The sequence below is a fragment of the Calliphora vicina genome, chromosome 1 (assembly GCF_958450345.1).
Source record: "Calliphora vicina chromosome 1, idCalVici1.1, whole genome shotgun sequence".
In the NCBI taxonomy this organism is placed as follows: domain Eukaryota; kingdom Metazoa; phylum Arthropoda; class Insecta; order Diptera; family Calliphoridae; genus Calliphora; species Calliphora vicina.
The window spans coordinates 146,390,851-146,410,663 of record NC_088780.1 but is presented as its reverse complement, the minus strand read 5'-3'; the positions used below and the strand labels follow the sequence as shown (position 1 = coordinate 146,410,663).

The following is a 19,813-nucleotide window of genomic DNA, read 5'->3' as shown; positions in this document are numbered from 1 at the left end:
AGCCAATTAGATATAATATTTGTTTACTCATTGCCAAATATGCTTAAAATTTACAAATTTGTTCAAATGTATTTTGTGGAAATATGTATTTTATTTGCTTAAGTTTACAAAGAAGCTGAACAATATTTGTTTAGTGATTTACATAAATAATTTGATTAAATAAAATCAATATGTACATGTGCAAAAATATTTTGTAAACAAATTGACGTTGTTACAAGACAAACCTAAATAATACCCATGTATATTATTCATCCAAAAAAAATCCCTATATTTACATATGTATGTATGTAGATGAAGGTTAAAAAATTCAAGTATTTATGGATATGTAAAATAAAAGTTAACAAATACCGCAAATACAATAAATAAATTTGTAAATATATGATTTATTTGATCAATAAATAATACATTTCTTATGCGGATTCATCTGTGAGCCCAGCTGACATTCAAATGCCTCGGCGAATGCATCGAAATTGGCAAACATGGCACGTACACGAACCTCTTCGGGTGCATGAACATCGGTGTTGATAACAATATTATGAAAATAGCTATTGAGGTCGGAGCACCATACTTGGGCCGAGCTAATGAAAAATAATTGGCGAGCATTAATTGAGTCCATGTGTGGCAGATGTTCTGGCGTGTGATGGTGTTTGCTTAGCCACATCTCGTAGGCGTCATAGGCAATACGTATGCCAACATTGTCGGCAATATTTTCTGCCTGAGCCTGCGATTTTGGCAGTAGTATGCCACCAAATCTGTACTGGCCATATTGTTGTCGTAGACACTCTTTGCGTGTATCGAACACTGCACTGGCATTAGGATCCCACCAATTATTAAGATTTCCCTTGGCATCGTATTTACGTAAGGTGTCATCAAAGCCATGAACGATTTCATGGGCCATAATGTAGCCCATGGTGCCGTATTTCAAAGCCTTGGGATAGACATCATCCCACAGATAACGTGGCTGTAAAAAGGCCACCGGTAATGTCACTCGATTATATTCCGGCGCATAGGTTGGTGTAAAACTAAGCTTTTTGTGATCCTCTAATTTGGGAGGCTCTTGCAATTTCATTCTGAAATTATGTCCTCTCAGCAGTAAAACATTTTGGAGATTTTTAAAAAACTCATCTGAAGAAATGTTCAAAGAACTATAGTCCTTTTGAAAGTCCTCACTAACATAACCATTTATTTCATATGTGATGGCTGACAGTTTCTCCAAAGCTTTGAGTTTAGTAGTTTCAAGCATCCAGGAAGACTGTAATATGTCCTCAAAGGATAATTTCAATTGCTGCCACATAGTCTCCACCTCTTCAGTAATATCTGGCTGTTGAGTAAGCAGTTGTTTATAGATGAGATGATCGAAATATTTAATAAAGTGTTTCTTGGTAATTTCAACACATTTTTCCTTTTGTTTGTCCCTAGTCTGTTGAGCCTCTAATATAAAATCTTGTATCAACTCCCACATTATATAGTTGGCCAAGACCTTGCGTGGTGTTTTCAACACCAGACTGTGTAAATTTCGTATATAGTTTTCCACATACTCATAGACAGGCAGCTGATAGTCATAACCCAACCAGGTTTTAACAAATTGTGTGAAATTAATGGCAGGACCATAATTCTCCGTCATTTCCTCCAGCGACATTAAACGGGTTTTATTTTCTATATCTAAACCCTCCATGGGATCTATCATACCCGAAGCTAAATTCTGTGCAAAGTCGCTAACTTCCCGTGATAAATTATAGGCTTGTTCATGAGACAAACCCAAAACTGACACCATTTTCATTTGCCACACCAGATATAAACTGAAGTAATATTCTTTAGATTTAGCAGTTATTAATTCATCCGATTGCCCAATATACAAGCTATTTATTTCATTATTGTTTAAATCTGCATTTATATCCACACCTAATATTATTTGTTGACCATATTTACGCAAAATCAGGGCTATAGTTTCCAGCCAATCAAATTCACTCTCCTTCCAGTCATCACCTTTTAAAGCGGGCATACCACCAAATTCTTCCATTATGCTCAATATATGCTCAAGATTGTTATCTTTCAATTTACTGTGCAGCAAACAAGACTCATAAAAAGACTTTACTTTTAAAGCAGTTTCTGTGTCTCCGAACATTTCAGCTCCATCTAAAATTTTTAATATTTTACGATCGTAGGCCTTGGATAGAACATTAAATGTACCCGTTTTGGGTTCACGAATGGCTGGATTAATTTTGGCCCAATTGCCGCAAGCATATTGATAAAAATTTTTGCAAGCATCCACTTCTGGTTTCATATAAAGCCGCATTTCTGCCGATTTGGACAAACGCAATATTTGACGGCCTGCTGCTGTATCGAATTTCGTGCCATTATAACTAACCACCATGGCTGGTAATGTAATTAAGACAAAGAGTATTGCACACATACAAATTGTTGGCTTATTTAAAGAACTGTTCATTTTGTTAACACTGCGATCAAATGATCCTTACGCGTCTGTTTTAAAATTTGAACTAAACTGTTGTGTATTTGTTTACAAAAGATTATTTGTTTTATCTTCCTAAAAGTATGTTTGTTTATTTTGTCTAGATCATTTTAAAGGTTATCGTTATTGTTTTTGTTATTGAGGAGATCACTTGAGAGTTCTTCTCTCGCTATTCGAAAATGCAAATACAGACACGTTTTATTAATGTTGTTGATCGAAAATTCATTACGTCATTGTCAATGTGAATGACCAAGTCCAATTTATTGCAGGTGACTACAACAACGCAGATGATTTTTTATATAGGTTAGGATGACTAACTTTAGATAAAAACAAGTAAGAAAGTATGGTGGGTCAAGCCCGACCATATAATATCCTACACTATGTAAAAGAGCAAAAACATTTTTCTTTTAAAATTTCAATAATTTATATTTTTGAGTGATATTCGGAAGTGGGCCTTATATGGGGGCTATGACCAATTATGGACCGATCACCATGAAATTAGGTCGTGTGCTTTATGTCTCTATGAAAGTTTACTATGTGAGTATACCAACATTTTTAAATGATTTAAGCACGTTAAAGTGATTTTCGGAAGTGGGCCTTATATGGGGGCTACGGCCAATTATGGACCGATCACCATGAAATTAGGTCGTGAGATTTATGTATATATTAAAGTTAACTATGTTGAATTTTGTGTGTATACAAACATTTTTAAGCGATTTATGCACGTTAAAGTGATTTTCGGAAGCGGGTCTATATGGGAGCTATGACTAATTATGGACCGATCGTAACAAAATTTGGTGACATGAATTTTGTATATACAAAACTTATTTGGAGCGGAATTTGTGGAGATACATTTATAAATTAAACATTTATGACCGATAAAGTCCAATTTCGGAAGGACATTTGTATGGGGGCTAGGTGAAATAATGGACCGATTTCAGCCATTTTCAATAGGCTTGGTCCTTGGGCCGAAAAAATAATATGTACCAAATTTGATCGAAATATCTTCAAAATTGCGACCTGTACTCTGCGCACAAGGTTTACATGGACAGCCAAGCCAGCCAGACAGCCGACCAGACGGACGGACGGACATCGTTTAATCGACTCAGAAAGTGATTCTAAGTCGATCGGTATACTTTAAGGTGGGTGTTAGACTAATATTCCCCACTATGGTGGTGTAGGGTATAAAAAGTTAAAGACCTGTATAAATTTACTTTGTTAATGATACATTCATTTATTTTCGTATTTTCAATTTTAAAGAATAAATTATATTCAATAGGGATGATCCATTTCAAAGCGGGCAGCATTCGGATTTGTCATCTTTATTATTTAAAATTTTCTTAATTTTCAAGACGTTATATTTTTGGACCCGAAAAGGTCTCGAGACTAAAAGTCTATGATTGGATAAACATTTGTAATACATAATTGTCCAATTCACAATCGGTGTCGTAGCATTGTAAGTTGTATGGCAAAAACAACGATACAACTCTACGACACTGCTTGTGAATTGGACAAATAACTGTGGAAAATTTCGTGAGAAATCCGAAAAGTGCAGTTTTTTCGATAGAAGATAGTGTGCTGCACTATTATTCTGAGGGTTGCGGGTTCGATTCCCGTCAGAGACTCTGGGTGTATCTGCAGTTTGAGTTTGTTAAAAAAAATAATAATCAAAACCTAAACTTTAAACTTAAATATAAAACAATTAATAATTTACGCAATTTCAAATAGTATTGGCTTGTTTGCAAAATTCTTAAAAGTATTTTGGTAAAAGTTTATATTATTTGTTTTTTTTTTTTGTTTCTTGCAAAGTGAAACAATATTTGCTTGGGGATTTGCATAAATAATTTGATTAAATAAAATCAATATGTACATGTGCAAAATATTGTAAACAAATTGACGTTGTTACAAGAAAAACTTAAATAATATTTCCGTTTTTTTTTTCTTTTTAATCTATAAATACAAGTACATTAGCAATATGTATGTTGATGTAAAATGCCAATACCTTTGATCATAGTTTGTAATATGAGTAATAAATAAACCGCAAATTAACATATACATTTTTTAACGTACATTTATACGTACGAGAACTGTATATTTACATGGTTTATGTAACTGTTTAATATTTAAATTAAAATTTTATATTTAAATATAGCAGCAGATTACATCAAAAGATGTGATTTAGCTTATTTCACGCACTCTATAAAATATGAAATGTATATACTTATTTTACTTCAGTCAGGAATATAGAAATGTGCTTAAGTTTATGTATCTATGTCAGTGGTCGGCATTCGGAGTTCATGGAATATATGTAGATAATAATAACATGTTGTGCACTTTATTCTCTTTTGTAATTATGACTTTGGTTTCTTATTTAATAGTATTGGTAAGCATAGTTGACAGTCGTGTTGTTTACACGTAAAATAACCGATTATGTACGGTTCCTGGCAGCTATGAGTGTCTACCACCGATCTATTAATCTTATTGATTAAAATGTATCATCAGATGAAATAAAAAATGCATCATTAAGTCATTAAGCTTTTATTATGTTTATTAATATAAACAATTAAAAAGTATTATAAGAAGAAATAAAGTAACATGTATTTCACCATTATGAATTCCTATTACTCTGATGAACACGTGTGTAAATTCATGTTTTTAGGTTTATTAAGGGCCTGGTCCACTAAATGCGAACGCACATTTTCTTTCTTATTTTATATTGAATACCATACAAAAATACTAATTTATTTGTTTTCTTGATCACGAAAACATATGGGGAATGTATTCCATCGGTTTCTATGTGAGAGAGATGGTTTGTGCGATTCAGAAGTGGTGATTTTGACACTGACGAATTGGAGGCATTACTCCATGAAGATTGTTGTTAAACTCAACAAGAACTTGCAAAATCATTGGGAGCTACACAAGCAGCAGTATTCATACAAAATCAGGGAATTTTAGTAGCGTACGAATTGAAGCCGAGATGCCTTGAAAGACGATTTCGCATGTCTGTAATGATGTTTGAACGCTATAAAAGAAAATAATTTTTGCACCGAATCATTACTTGCGATGAAAAATGGATACATTGCGATAATTCAATCGTACGTGAGGCCCGGCCAACCAGCCGGATTCATGACGCTAAGGTTGTAGGTTGTAGCGAAGACACTCGAAGCTCTTCTCCTCCCCCAGCTGACCCGTCAACTACCAGTTGCTCGTCACCAGCATGGATTCCGTAAAATGCACAGTACCACCACAGCATTATCCGCCATAGTCACTCAGATCTCACAAGGCTTAAACCAGCAGAGGCCTTGTGAACGGATTATCCTAGTGGCACTTGACCTGTCGAAAGCCTTCGACACTGTCAGTCACGCCACACTCTTCCAGGACATCCTGCAGTCCACAATGCCCAACAACAAAGAGATGGATAGTGAACTATCTGAGTGGCAGGCAGTCGTTCGTGGAGTTTAGAGACAAACGCTCAAAACCCCGTAGAGTCAAACAAGGAGTTCCTCAGGGCGGGGTCCGGTCGCCACTCCTGTTTAACTTCTACCTCTCTAAACTTTCAGTGCCCCCACAGGGCGTAGAGATAATCTCGTATGCGGACGACTACACTATATTGGAAACAGGTCACAACGTTGATGAGCTTTGCGGTATGGTAAATGGTTATCTCAATGAAATCCACAATTTCTTCACTGCACGTAACCTGCAGTTATCACCAACGAAGTCATCGCCAACACTTTTCACCACCTGGACGAAGAAGGTAAAATTGAACTTAGGCATCATGGTCGACGGCGTACAGTGAACCACCCGAAAATCTTGGGTGTCACTTTTGATAGCCTTTTTACCTCCTCAGCACACGCCACTGCAATCACGCATAAACTGCGAAATAGGAACAAGGTCCTCAAAGCACTAGCCGGCAGTACTTGGGGTATGGACAAAGAAACCTTGCTTGCTACCTACAAGACGATTGGTCGGTCAGTGGTTAACTATGCTGCTCCAGTGTGGTCGCCTTCGTTGAGTGATACCCAGTGGAGAAATATTCAAAGCTGTCAAAACGCAGCCTTAAGGACCGTCACAAGCTGCCTTCAAATAACCTCCGAACACCACCTTCACGAGGAAACCAAGGTTCTACCTACTATTTTATTCTGTTGTTGTTGTTGTACATTCAAATAAATAAAGAGTTGTTACAATTTTTAAACTACTAAACGGCTTTTATTTGCAATCAAAAGTATCCGGTTTATTTAAAGGAAATAAACCAGCGTTTTGAAAAGGTTAAAACGTAACAATATATAAAATACTGCCTATACAAAATCACAGAGTTTTTGGTTTCATAAAAAAAAAATTTACTGCAATCTAAGTTTCAGGTTTGAAATATGACATTCATTCAAATTCAAAAACTTATGATGTGCCATGCAAATAATAGAAGGTTATGGTTAATAATTATGTTTTAGCGAAAGACCGCTGATAAGACACCAATTGTTTCTATAAAATAATATCAAATAAACCACACTTACATATATATAAGTATAAACGATAAGACAGACTCTGCTTGAATAAATAAGTTTTAAGAAAAGCAAAGCTAAAATACTTTAGTCTGAACTAAATACTCTCTTGAATCGGTGGTGGGGGTTTAAGAACAATTGAAAATAATTGAAATTTATTAATTCATAAAATGAATTTTAAATTAACAAATCACTGCATATGTAGTGTCATTGTTCTAATATGTTGGTCTTTAAGAGGCAGTAATGCGGAATATGATTTGAAAAATGAAAGGTCCAACAAAATATTAAAGTTATCAACAAGTGCCAACATTAAATTATATATGAATAATACGATAGATCCCTGTGATGATTTCTATACGTATTCCTGTGGCACCTGGCATTCAATTAATCCAGCTCAATATAGTGGCAACATAAACACCGACAAATTTCAGATGTTCACCAAGGGCATTGAAAAAAAACTGAATGAGTTTATACTGAAGGAAAAAAGTGGTACTGGTGGTGTGGCCGATAAGGTCAAAGATTTCTATACCTCTTGTCTGAATGCCAAAGTGGACAGTGCAAAATATCGCGAATCATTGACTAAAATCTATAAAGAATTTGGTGATTTCTCGGCTTTCAAAACAGAGGAGCAATTAAAAGAAACCGTTTTCGAATGGTGGTCGACGGTGGCTAAAATTCAAAATAAATATGGAAAGTCTATTATACTTTCGGTTTACTTTTTAGACGATTCAAAAAATAAGTCCAAAACCATGGCCTATATTCGACCCCCGGAATTTGAACTGACCCAGGGAGCAGTAAATATGGTGAACATCCTACAACAAGATGGAATAAGTAAATTTCTGCAATTGTACTTGAAAATGACTCCAGAAGATGCCGCAATAACGGCCCAAAATGTGATGATAATCGAAAATAATTTATCACAGGGCGCCACAGATGTGCGTGAGGGCAAAAGTGTGGAAGAGCTTCTGACCCTATACAATACCACCGATTTGTTTGAAAAATATCAGCATTTGTTTGATGTTAAAAAATATTTAGAAATCGTATTGGGCTCAAAAGATCTGCCAGACCAAATATATATCTACGACGAGTCATATCTGCAGGGTTTATATGATGTTTTCAATACCACTGATATCGAATTTGTGGAGGACTACATTCTATGGATATTTTTGGATGAATTTCTGATCGACATCACCTTCGGCGATATGAAACAAGAGTGCATAGGCATAACGAAAAAATATTTTGGAAAATTTATTGATCATGCCCTGTACAACCAGTACCGCAGCAATGAATCTGAGACTGAGATATATGAACTGTGGGATGATATTAAAAGCACATTTAGGGATAACTTGCAGACCAATTACTATCCTTGGATGTCAAATGCGACACGTCAAGGAGCCATCAAGAAATTGAACAACATGCATTTAACCATCAACTCCTATGATAATGAAAACTTTATTGAGCTCTTTAAAAACATCGACATAGATCTCTCCGATTATGTGCTGAATGTGCAAAATATACTTGAACATGCCGAGTCTTTAAGAGAAAACAAATTGGAGAAGAATACCGATATCCCCTTCTATAATATTTTGGATAATCAAATTGAAATCCCAGTTGCTCTGCTACAGCCACGTTTCATCTGGGATCCTCTCTATCCCAAAGCCATACAGTACGGCACTTTGGGTTATATCATAGCCCACGAAATGATTCATGGTTTCGATGATGAGAGTAGCCACTATGATGTTAATGACAAAGCCTTCAACTGGTGGGATGAGAAATCCACCTATGAATTCGAATCGAGACGCAAATGTTTCGTAGATCAGTATCACAACTATACCTATGATGGCAAACGTTTGCCCAAAAGTGATCTGCAGTCGGAAAATATTGCCGATAATGGTGGCATAAATATTGCTTACGACGCCTATGTTCGCTGGTTGAAAAAGAGAAAACTGACTGAAACCGATGTGGAGACAAATGATACCCTGCCTCGCTTACCTTACAATAATCGTGAATTGTTTTTCATTAGTTTTGCCCAGCTGTGGTGTGAAGACATACACCCAATGTTCCGTAGCTCCTTTGCCAACGATGACATACATGCTCCCGGAAAGTACAGAGTTATTGGTCCATTATCAAACTCCAGAGAGTTTTCGTGGATATTTAAGTGTAATAAGAAAAACTGTAACATGAATCCACCAAAGAAATGTAAAATTTATTGAGACAATCGTTTTTTTTAGCTTAATTAAGTCTAAAGAAATTAGCTGTACAGTAATAAAATGTATTGCATATTGAAAAAACTTTATCAATGGTTATTTGGTAATAAAAATGCTTGTTTGTTTTTAAAAGAATCCCACCATAAATTAATATTTATATAGTAAAATTCAACAAAGAGGGCTGAATTCGGCTGAATCATGAGCCATGAATATTGATATCACATTCGTGTTTAATTATTATGAAATACTTGTAAAGAGAAAATTAACTAATCCTTTCATACAATAACACATTTGTTAAAATCGGATGACGAATTATACCATACTAAACCTTGGAACCCTGGAATCTTTAATAGGTAAACCTGTTCGACCGAAGGTTGGCTATACAAAAAAGCTTTGCTAGACGTCAATGTTTATTACTGTCCAGAAATAATACTGTAACTTTAAGAAAAAAACTTATAAAGAAATTCCCGAAATTTCCCGACATACATTTTCCAGGAAATTCCAAAAAAATATTCCCTGGAAAATTGTCCCTATTAGGAACCTTAATCACAACAGATCTGAGTAGTTCTATATTTTGAAAAATTACCTAAATAAATAAGGGAATGGTTACATTGTCGTTTGGTTAATTTTTCACAAAGCTTTGGGGTGGTTAGTAGGGATTGCATTTAATAAAATATCGAATAATCGCAGTTATATTTTTCACATTGGGGGAATCCATAACAAAACGGACAGAAAACTGCTATTTTCGGATTTGACATCTTCGATTTTAATGAAATTTTCCACACATATTACTGTTCCTCAAATCAATGACTTTTTTATCGGAAAACCTTTCCATTTCAAAAATATCGCGATTTGAAGTCGACTACAAAAGTATTTATATTTTAAATGTTTGTCATACTGAGAAAACAGTTTAGGTTGTGATAACCGAATTTATTTATAATCAAATGATCCTAAGCTATTTGCAGCCTGCCTTTATATATGTAGCAATGTAGATAAAATTAACTAATAAATTATACATAAATTTATAATAATTTTATACAATTCTACATCACAGTGTTAACCTTTATAAAATATTCAGTATTACATTTGTATTAATGAGTGTGTAAGTATATTATCTGTATGTATGTATTTTCATGAAGGTCATAAAGGACTAGAAAACTATAAAATACAAAAAAATAAAAAAAATATATAAATAAATAAAAAATAAATATTCCAAAAAAAAACAAACAAATATAAACTTTGACATCGTAAACTTTTTTATATAAATAATTCGTTAACAACTACTTATACATAAACTCGTATACATAAGGATGACTCTTATTTTGGAAATTTGCGATTTTCAATGCTCCCAACGTCTAAAATTGTTCTTCGTCATCTTAAAATTATATGATGAACATTTTTAGCAAAATTGGATAACATTTAGAGGTTTGCACATTTTATTTGTTTTATGACATATTGCATTATTTGCAAACAAATTAAAAAAAAAATCCAATAAAAAAATAGTTTTTATAATTCATTTACCAATAGTAGTCTAATTACATATATAAAATACTAGCTATTACGCTAAAAAGTATGTGACTTTTTAATGTACTACATAAAAAATATTTTTAAGATGTAGTATTTCTACTACTTTTTTAAAAAATAGTATTTCTGCAAATGTTTAAAAAAGTAATACTTCTACTTCTTTTTCATAAGTAGTATTTCTACTCCTTTTTTAAAAAATGTAATATTTCTACTCCTTTTTAAAAAAATGTAGTATTTCTACTCCTGTTTTTTAAAAAAAGTAGTATTTCTACTCCTGTTTTTTTTTTAAAAAATGGAGTATTTCTACTCCTTTTTTAAAAAATGTAGTATTTCTACTCCTGTTTTAAAAAAGTAGTATTTCTACTCCTTTTATTAAAAAAGTAGTACTTCTAATCCTTTTTTTAAAAAAGTAGTATTTCTACTCCTTTTTTTAAAAAATTAGTATTTTAACTCCTTTTTTTTGAAGAAAAAAAGGAGTATTTCTACTCCTCTTTTAAAAAAGTAGTATTTCTACTCCTTTTTTAAAAATGAAGTATTTCTACTCCTGTTTTAAAAAAGTAGTATTTCTACTCCTTTTATTAAAAAAGTAGTACTTCTAATCCTTTTTTTAAAAAAGTAGTATTTCTACTCCTTTTTTTAAAAAATGTAGTATTTTAACTCCATTTTTTGGAAGAAAAAAAGTAGTATTTCTACTCCTCTTTTAAAAAAAGTAGTATTTCTACTCCTCTTTTAAAAAAGTAGTATTTCTACTCCTTTTTTAAAAATGAAGTATTTCAACTCCTTTTTTAAAAAAGTAGTATTTCTACTACTTTTTTTAAAAAAAAGAAGTATTTCTACTCCTTTTTTTAAGAAAAGTATTATTTTTAAAAATGCAGAAATACTACTTCTACTCGTTTTTTAAAAAAAAGTAGTATTTCTACTCCTTTTTTTAAAAATGTTGTATTTCTACTACTTTTTTTAAAAAGAAAGTAGTATTTCTACTCCTTTTTTAAAAAAAAGTAGTATTTTTACTCCTTTTTTTAAAAAAGTAGTATTTCTACTACTTTTTTTTAAAAAAGTAGTATTTCTACTCCTTTTTTTAAGAAAGGAGTATTTCTACTCCTTTTTTAAAAAAAAGTAGTATTTCTACTCCTTTTTTAAAAAATGTAGTATTTCAACCCTTTTTTTTGAAGAAAAAAAGTAGTATTTCTACTCCTCTTTTAAAAAAAGTAGTATTTCAACTCCTTTTTTAAAATAATTAGTAGTACTACTCCTTTTTATATCTTGTTTGCACAATATAATAGTATTAATTTTTTTTAATAAGTTTCTTAAGTAACATATCTTATTATAACTTTGTCAATTTTTAAATGAAAAAAAGTTAAAAATTGTGATGTTATTTGAAATATCTCCACATATTTATATTAATAGAATATAGAAAGTACATATAGTTGGAAAGACCTTTCGTTCGTTCGTACCTTTTCAATGTCGTTTAAAAATTTAAAATCGATTAAATAATGACTGAGTTAAGAATGTTTAAATTTGCGGGTCCAAAAAAATATACTTTTGCCTATTTCTCGAAAATTTGGGGTGTATTGGAACTTTTAAAACAGGTTTTGTAATACATTCTGCTAGACCTACAACATCTACTAGGTCATTCGCCAAGTAAGGCCCACTTCCGAAAATCACTTTAACGAGCATAAAAATCTTAAAAATACAACACAAATAAGCGATCCCACATCCGAAAAGCACTTTAAAGAGCAGAAATCTCTTCAAAATTTGTGCATGCAAATTAAATTTTACAGAAAGATGTTTCCTAATGAAATAAATTACACGACCTAATTTGCTGACGATCGGTACGTAATGTAGCACCCATATAAGAGCCATTTCCGAAATCACAATTTTAAGAGAAACATTTTTTTGCTCATTTACTTAGTGTAGGGTATCTTATGGTCGGACTCGACCGATTATACTTTGTTACTTGTGTTTATTGGATTTTTTTTGTCATAATTTTATTTTTAAATTTTTTTAAAATTTCGATATTTTGACCTAAAAAAGTGCAAAATATGTACCACCCTAGTATACATAAATATGTATGTGAGTGTGCAAATTTGTATTAGAGAGTGTGTAGGTTTTGTATCTACATATCGTCACCTAAAATGCAAAATAACGTAACATCACTTTCATAAGTTTATAAGAGAAGCAAAAAACGATATAAAATGAAAACTACTTGAGATATTGAAACAAAATTTTCAAATTTGAATTACAATGACTCTAGAAATATATTTTATGAAAAAAAAAATATATTTTTCAAAGCACACTTTGAGATATGTGGCTTACGTTTTTTTGAATTCTTATTTTCTGAAACAAAAAAACGTATCATCAATATAAATTTTTATGAAAAAATAAAAACTTAAATAAAAATATCATAGTAAGAATTGTTGTAAATTTCCCAATTATTGATAAATTCACTGACATTTATTGTTGGGGGATAAGCTAGTTCCTATGAGCTTTAGAAAAACTAAAGATATACAAATCAAGCCATAGAGTGAATGAGAATTACAGACACTCAAGCTTTATTTGTAAAAATATTAAAGCTTAAACAAAACTCCAACAATAAACAGTGAGTTTATCTTTTCTAACATTCCCATTGTAATAGAAAATTCAAAAAGTACCATTAGAAGAATGAAAAAGTACCTATAGTTCAGTTTTCACATTTTGGTACCTAAATATAATCCCTTATTTCTAACACTAACTTTACTCAGATACATATCAGCTAACTTTAATGTCGATAAGTGAAATAATTTAAAATATTAAAAAGGTACCATTAAAAGTACCAATTTCCCTTTTCCTCCTTGAACACCCCTCAAGTTTGAAATTTAAAAATATTCCATTTTGCAAAACTTGTTTATGCTACAGACATAAACAAGTTATGTGCCCAATAATAAATATGTTTTAAAAAAAGTACCAAACTGTTCACCCCGATTTGGCCTGAAATACACCATGGCACTCGAGTTCCAAATAACAACCTGTTAGTTAATTTTTGTATGAAACCAGGAACCAATGTTAAACAGATTATCAAAATCGGCTTAATAATTTGCAATAAAATGTATTTTCCAGATTTTATCCCCTTTTTGGTACCTTTTATTAATTAAAATAATTTTCTGTATCGTGGTGGGAGCTCATAGTAAAATATTCGAATGTCTATGTCAAATTATAGAAAATCATATTTTATGAAAAAGTACCAAAAATAAACACAATTTTTATCCCTTAAGGGTTCGAATTTCCAAAAAGTACCAAACTTATATTTTTTATTTTTTGATAATTTAAATTTTATTTATATGTTTATTGGTTTAAAAGATACATAGGGTGCCAAAAAAGTACCAAAATACAGTTTTTACCCGTTTTCTCCCCTAAAAGGTTCGAATTTCGAAAAAGTATGAAACACCTGTCAGCTTATTTTTTAAATGGAGTAACATGCAATTTCAAGTTTTTTTGTATCTTTATTAGTTTTGAAGATATAAGATTACCGGATTTACCCGTTTTTACCCTTTTTACCCCCTAAACGTTCGAATTTCCAAAAATCACTTCTTAGTGGATCGTTTTAGGGAGGGAGGAACCCACAGTTAAAATTTTATGATTCTAGCTTTAGTCGTTTGGGCTGTGGGATGATGAATCAGTCAGTCAGTCATTCAGTCAGTCAGTCAGTCAGTAACGTTACTCTTTTATATATATAGATGATGTAGTGAATCGTAATCAATAATAAAATCAATTTCGAATTTTTTGATGATACGTTGTTTTGCATTTTAGGTGACGATATTTACTATATGTATGTATATAGTTATGTACGTATATAAGGATGTATTTTATATAATAATTAGAGCGGAAGTTAAGGCTTTGAAAATGCCATTTTCAAAGTTTAAACGTGTAGTGTTTTTTTAAACTGTTTTTATTGTTAATATTTTTCTACAAATTTCTTTACTACGAGGTTTTATACACAAAACACACAAATAGTACTGAACTTACAAAAATAATAATAATATTTTTATCTCAAATACTGTTGCTTGTTTTGTTAATGTTATTATTTTTGCTTTCTATATTTTAGGTGCTCTTCCTTTGGTAACGGCCACCACGTTTTGTTTTACGAATAAATGGAAATGGTTGATTATAATGTCATATTGTGTTTTATCATTATGGGGCTTATATAAGGTACGTATGTATAGCTAATTTAATTAAATTTCACTTAAAATTACACACGATTACATAAACATTATCTGTGTTTATTACACAACATATGTGGCGTATGATTAATTTTTATTTAATTTTTTCAATGAGATATTTTGGTAATTTTAAATTCACATGTGATATTTAGTAAGTTCCCAGCAGTTCTTAGTGACTGTCTCCAACTAGTGATTTTACATATCACTTAGGGAGACAACTAGTTACATTAGTAGTTACGTAACTACTTACTGACCCTTTTTGATAATAATGAGATTGTCTGATAGCTGGTCCAAAGTAGTCAACGCCTTAGATTCATATACCGGTTACATAGAGTCAGTTACCTTACTAGCTTCCTAACTGGTTACTTGATCAGCAACGTAATTAGTTATTTTAATATGAACAAGTGCTAATTGACAAGATGTATTAACAAGGTAGCAGCGTAACTACAACAATTACAACAATACAAGAACAATAGTATTTTATTCAACACAAGTCACTTGTTCTGACTCAGTCACATTAAGAAAATTTATACAAATTCTTTAGTATGAAAAAGTGCAATATTTTTGAAGGACAGAGTTTTAAAGTGGCATATTTTTGAATCTAATTGAGATATTGACTTGAAATTTTTTTTGTAAAACCAAAAATTAACTTATCTAAACCCAACAATATAGCTCGGAATAAATGTGGATCAAATTGTTCCTAATATTTGCAATCCTATTAAAATTTTGATATAAATTTTAGTTTTAGAAACTCAATGAATATGTAATAAGTAATAAAATCCTTATTTATTAGCGAAACTCAATGAAATTTTCAGCGTTTTTTAAGTTTCTCATTCTAAATAACATGGTGGAAAAAAAAACTTGTCAAAAGGTCAAAGGCAATCCCGCAATTCCTAAAAATTGGAGCGAAAATACCAAAAATGGTATTTTTACAATTTTGCCTATAGGGTCCACATTTCCTTCGGGGCTGGGAAAATACTTTAGGGATAAATAGGGAACACATCAGGGTTTCCAAAACTGCTTTCCGTTTTCTGATCCCAGCTTTGGGATTTTAGAACATGTGGCCCAAAGTTGAAATTTTGATAAAAAAAATAGGTCAATTTCCAAAATGCGTAGGGCCGACATGTTCGAAAAATAGGACATGTTTTTTACACCAAAATGTTCTCCGTAAAGAAACATTATAGAAAATCATAAAATTGTTATATTTGCTTAAAGAAAGTTGTTTTTTAATAAAAAAAAAGGGTTAAGTCACCTTTTTGTCCAAAAAATAGCAAAAATATAAAATTTTTTGAATTTTTGAATTGAAAATCGGTTATTTTTGGATAAGTAATCGATATTGCTCTGAAGTCTTTTGTATGTTATTGGTAATTTAGTTGTCTAACTAGCACACGTAAGCATATTTTTTCAAGACCTAGCCGAGCGCTTTCCAAAAATATAAAATTCTTTGTAATCGGCTGGGAAACAAAAAAAATGGCACGTGTTTAAAAATTTTACATGTTGAAGGTACCTTACTTTGAGCCCCCATAGCGCCGCCCCTGGAGCATTTGTAGGGCCCATTTTAATAACATAAACTCGAATACTCCTTGGCTACGCCCAATTCAACCACTGTGCGCTGCCCCACCTGGTTAAATATGCCTTGCTAATTGACCTCAAATAGTCAGTTAAAAACTCATTTCAAAGACAGTCCAATAACCGACTGCTTGTAAACAAACCTTACTCCTAGAACTCTCTTATATATTACTTCTAGTGGAAACGTTTAAAGTGACTATACTCTAGATTACTTAGAGACACTTAAGTGAAAATTATCTTCACACTAGATTAAATGGGATGTCAGTTAAGCAAAAATAAAATAAGCTGTATGAGAATTATATCAAAACAAAAAGTAGTGTACAAAATAAATGTTTAAAGTGGCTACACCCTAGATTACTTAGAGACACTTAAGTGACTATTGATTTCACACTAGGTTACATGGGATCTATAAAGTTACCAATTGACTTATCTCTGCACTACAAGGAGGACATACATGCCAACTGACCCAAAATATATAAATTGTAGTCAGACAAATGATCAGATATTAATTACTGTCTGTTAGGGATACATTGAGTACTTGCTTAACTGCAGGGTTCTTTACAATTGGGTTGCCTTAAATATGAGCTTAGGACAAATTGTTCATATATTTTTTGTAGGATATGAAAATATAAAATAAACTAAAAAGCATTTATTACACTACTCGGCAGTCAAAAAGGGCTCCTAGTGCAAAACATATTTATACCCTACATTTAGCCAGCTGGTTCCTTTCGTTTGGGACCTATCGTGTTTGCAACAGACAGAGAGACAGACAGACTAGATTGTCTTAGACTCTTATCTGACTCTGGATCTGAGAAAAATATTCTGATGTATTACAAATGGAATAACAAAATCAATATGACCCACATATTTTTTGATAGTGGCTACAAAAATTATAACAGATTGATTGATTGACATAGAATTTTTCTAACCTTTAAAAAAGTAATATGCACGATATATTGAAATAACAATTTCGTTAAGGCACTTAATTTGTTTTCAAATGATTTCCTTTAACCATGTACTAAATAAAATGTAAACAAAGTATTTACAACAATTGTCATTTAAAATTTTATTTATTTACATTTATTTCCGTCTATGTCTCTTTATTCATGTGTATTATTTGTGCAATATTTATACAATGTTTGTTTTGTTTTATTTTTTTTTCATTTCTTTAGGCCTTAACAGCCAGTTCACCTTGGCAGCGACGTTTGTGTTTCGCCTTGCCCTTTACCATGCGATCGATTTTAACATTTTTCCGCACCATGGGTCTAGTGGGTGGCAATAGAGTTGCATTGGAACATGTTTACCTGCAGGTATGTAAAACTAAAAAAAAAACTTTATATTCACTGAATTTATTAACACCCCTTTTTTATTTATAAATAAATAAACTTTAATGTGGCATAAGCGACAGTTAACAATAAGTTGCAACTATATATCACTATATAGTTCACACATTCATGCAAGTTGCCAAGTTAAAAGTTTATTTTTCGTTTTATTTCCTCTTCTCTATTTTTTTGTTGCCATACAATTTATGATAGCTGCAATATTTTTAGTAAAAATTTTATCATTTAAAATGTTAAAATTTAAATTTTTCACAGATTTTTTTTAGGGGAGGAAACGAAAATTACCCTTTCCAGGTCATACTAAATTTGAAGTTGCTCAAAAGTTTTAAATTCGCTTTGATCTGTCTTTTAACGAGGTTCAAGGTTCAAATCTTATATAAGAATGGTTTAACATCTTTCGATTTCAATTGTATGTAACCAATTTTTAAAATATTGGTCTCATAGTAATGGTAATATAGACTAGTTTCAATATATTCCTTTTCTTTTGCAAAAATGATATTGTACCAATAAATCTCAAAAATTACATCTTCCAAAGGTTTTCCTCAATTATAGGGCATTGTGTGGTTAACAACACATACAAAATCCAGCGTGGTACCATGAGTAGATCTCGAGATAATATACATTTAGTAAACTTTTTCTAATATTTCGAAGAATAATCAAAAACCTTCAAAGATATTGTAATTAGTTGTCCGATTTTATTTAAACTCATGAAAAAATCGTTACCACCAAAATAAAATATATTTGAATTCATTTATTTACATATTTAAAACACGTATTTTGCTTAGGACAATTTAAAACAAATATTTAGTTTTATTTTATTTGATGCTGTTTTAACTTACAAAACACTTGTAAGAGTAAACAACGTCAAACAAATTTGTGCAAAAAAAAGTTAGTAAATATTTGCCATATATAAGACACATATAGGCAATTGCATGTTATGTACGTGACATTTGTACGCCTATATAAGAGTACCTGAAAAATAATTTGGTCCATATCGAGGGCCTATATTCAAAACCCTCTATCTTGAAAAGCACAACTTTTCAGGAGAGCCAAAAAACTGTTTTTTTTTCGCGTATTACTTGAGTTATTAAAATTCGGTATTCTACAATATTTTTTAAAACAACTACTGAATCTCACATATAATTGGTTTTTAAAATGTTGCATTATTGTGGACTTTATGATAGATAGACGGTTTTGCTTTTCAAAAATATTCAATGTGTATGTATGTAATGAGATAGAGGGTTTTGCACTTTAATAAATATGAATTATTTTGATTTATATATATAACTTAATTTATTTAAGATAGCGTCTAATAATACAATATTGTTACGAAATTGTACTTGAATTCAAATGTAACGATTTTAAGGGCTGATTTAAAAGTAGCAGAATGCTTTCAAATAGCAGTGCTGTAATAGAAAACTGTAACATATCTGTGGGCATTATTAACATTGAATAAAAGCTTTCAGTTGACCATTGATCGTAAGTTGGCAACGCTGTTTGCTGCGACCGTATATTCGAATTCGAATATTCAGTTAAAGAACATTGTAAAAAGTACACCACAGATAGCGTATGTATTAGAAACTTCTAGAAATCTAGAGTGCAGATGGCAATGTTATAAATAGTGGCAGATGTTGCAGTCGTTAGTGAGTTTATCAGAGACGCTATTCGTATAAACATCAACTGATTGCCTTAAAGTGTGCTGTATTTTTCAAGTGAATTCGTGTACATTATAAAGTGTCTGTATTTCTGAGAATTTATAAACGTGTATAAAAATACATTGAGTGACTATTTAATTCTGTGGTTGTTGTACATTTTAAATAAATAAAGAGTTGTTACAATTTTCAAACTACTAAACGGCTTTTATTTGCAATCAAAAGTACCCGGTTTATTAAAGGAAATAAACAAACGTTTTGAAAATGTTAAAATGTAACAATATTAAACAAAAAGTTATAGAAAAAATATTTTGAAGTACATGTAAAAATATGCGAAAATTTGCAAAACGTGAGAGGTG

General features: G+C 31.5%; 3 protein-coding genes across 3 annotated transcripts in view; 2 read left to right on the top strand and 1 right to left on the bottom strand.

Moving 5' to 3' along the window:
- LOC135958706 (uncharacterized) overlaps window positions 1-19,813 on the top strand; it is a 103,607-nt gene that overhangs the window by 70,844 nt on the left and 12,950 nt on the right. The window contains exons 3-4 of the mRNA XM_065509601.1: window positions 14,779-14,882; window positions 17,635-17,772. Coding sequence (XP_065365673.1) covers window positions 14,779-14,882; window positions 17,635-17,772 — 242 coding nt within the window. The remainder of the gene's footprint in view (window positions 1-14,778; window positions 14,883-17,634; window positions 17,773-19,813) is intronic.
- Window positions 72-2,460, bottom strand: LOC135964027 (neprilysin-4-like). The gene has a single exon (XM_065516074.1). The coding sequence runs from the start codon at window positions 2,444-2,446 to the stop codon at window positions 392-394; it is 2,055 nt and encodes a 684-aa protein (XP_065372146.1). The 5' UTR covers window positions 2,447-2,460; the 3' UTR covers window positions 72-391.
- On the top strand, window positions 7,244-9,286 carry LOC135958695 (membrane metallo-endopeptidase-like 1). Its single transcript, XM_065509589.1, has one exon. The coding sequence runs from the start codon at window positions 7,287-7,289 to the stop codon at window positions 9,177-9,179; it is 1,893 nt and encodes a 630-aa protein (XP_065365661.1). The 5' UTR covers window positions 7,244-7,286; the 3' UTR covers window positions 9,180-9,286.

Excerpts from the sequence above, each read along its gene's own strand:
- LOC135964027 (XM_065516074.1), bottom strand. The coding sequence starts at position 2,446 with ATGAACAGTTCTTTAAATAAGCCAACAATTTGTATGTGTGCAATACTC.
- LOC135958695 (XM_065509589.1), top strand. The coding sequence starts at position 7,287 with ATGAATAATACGATAGATCCCTGTGATGATTTCTATACGTATTCCTGT.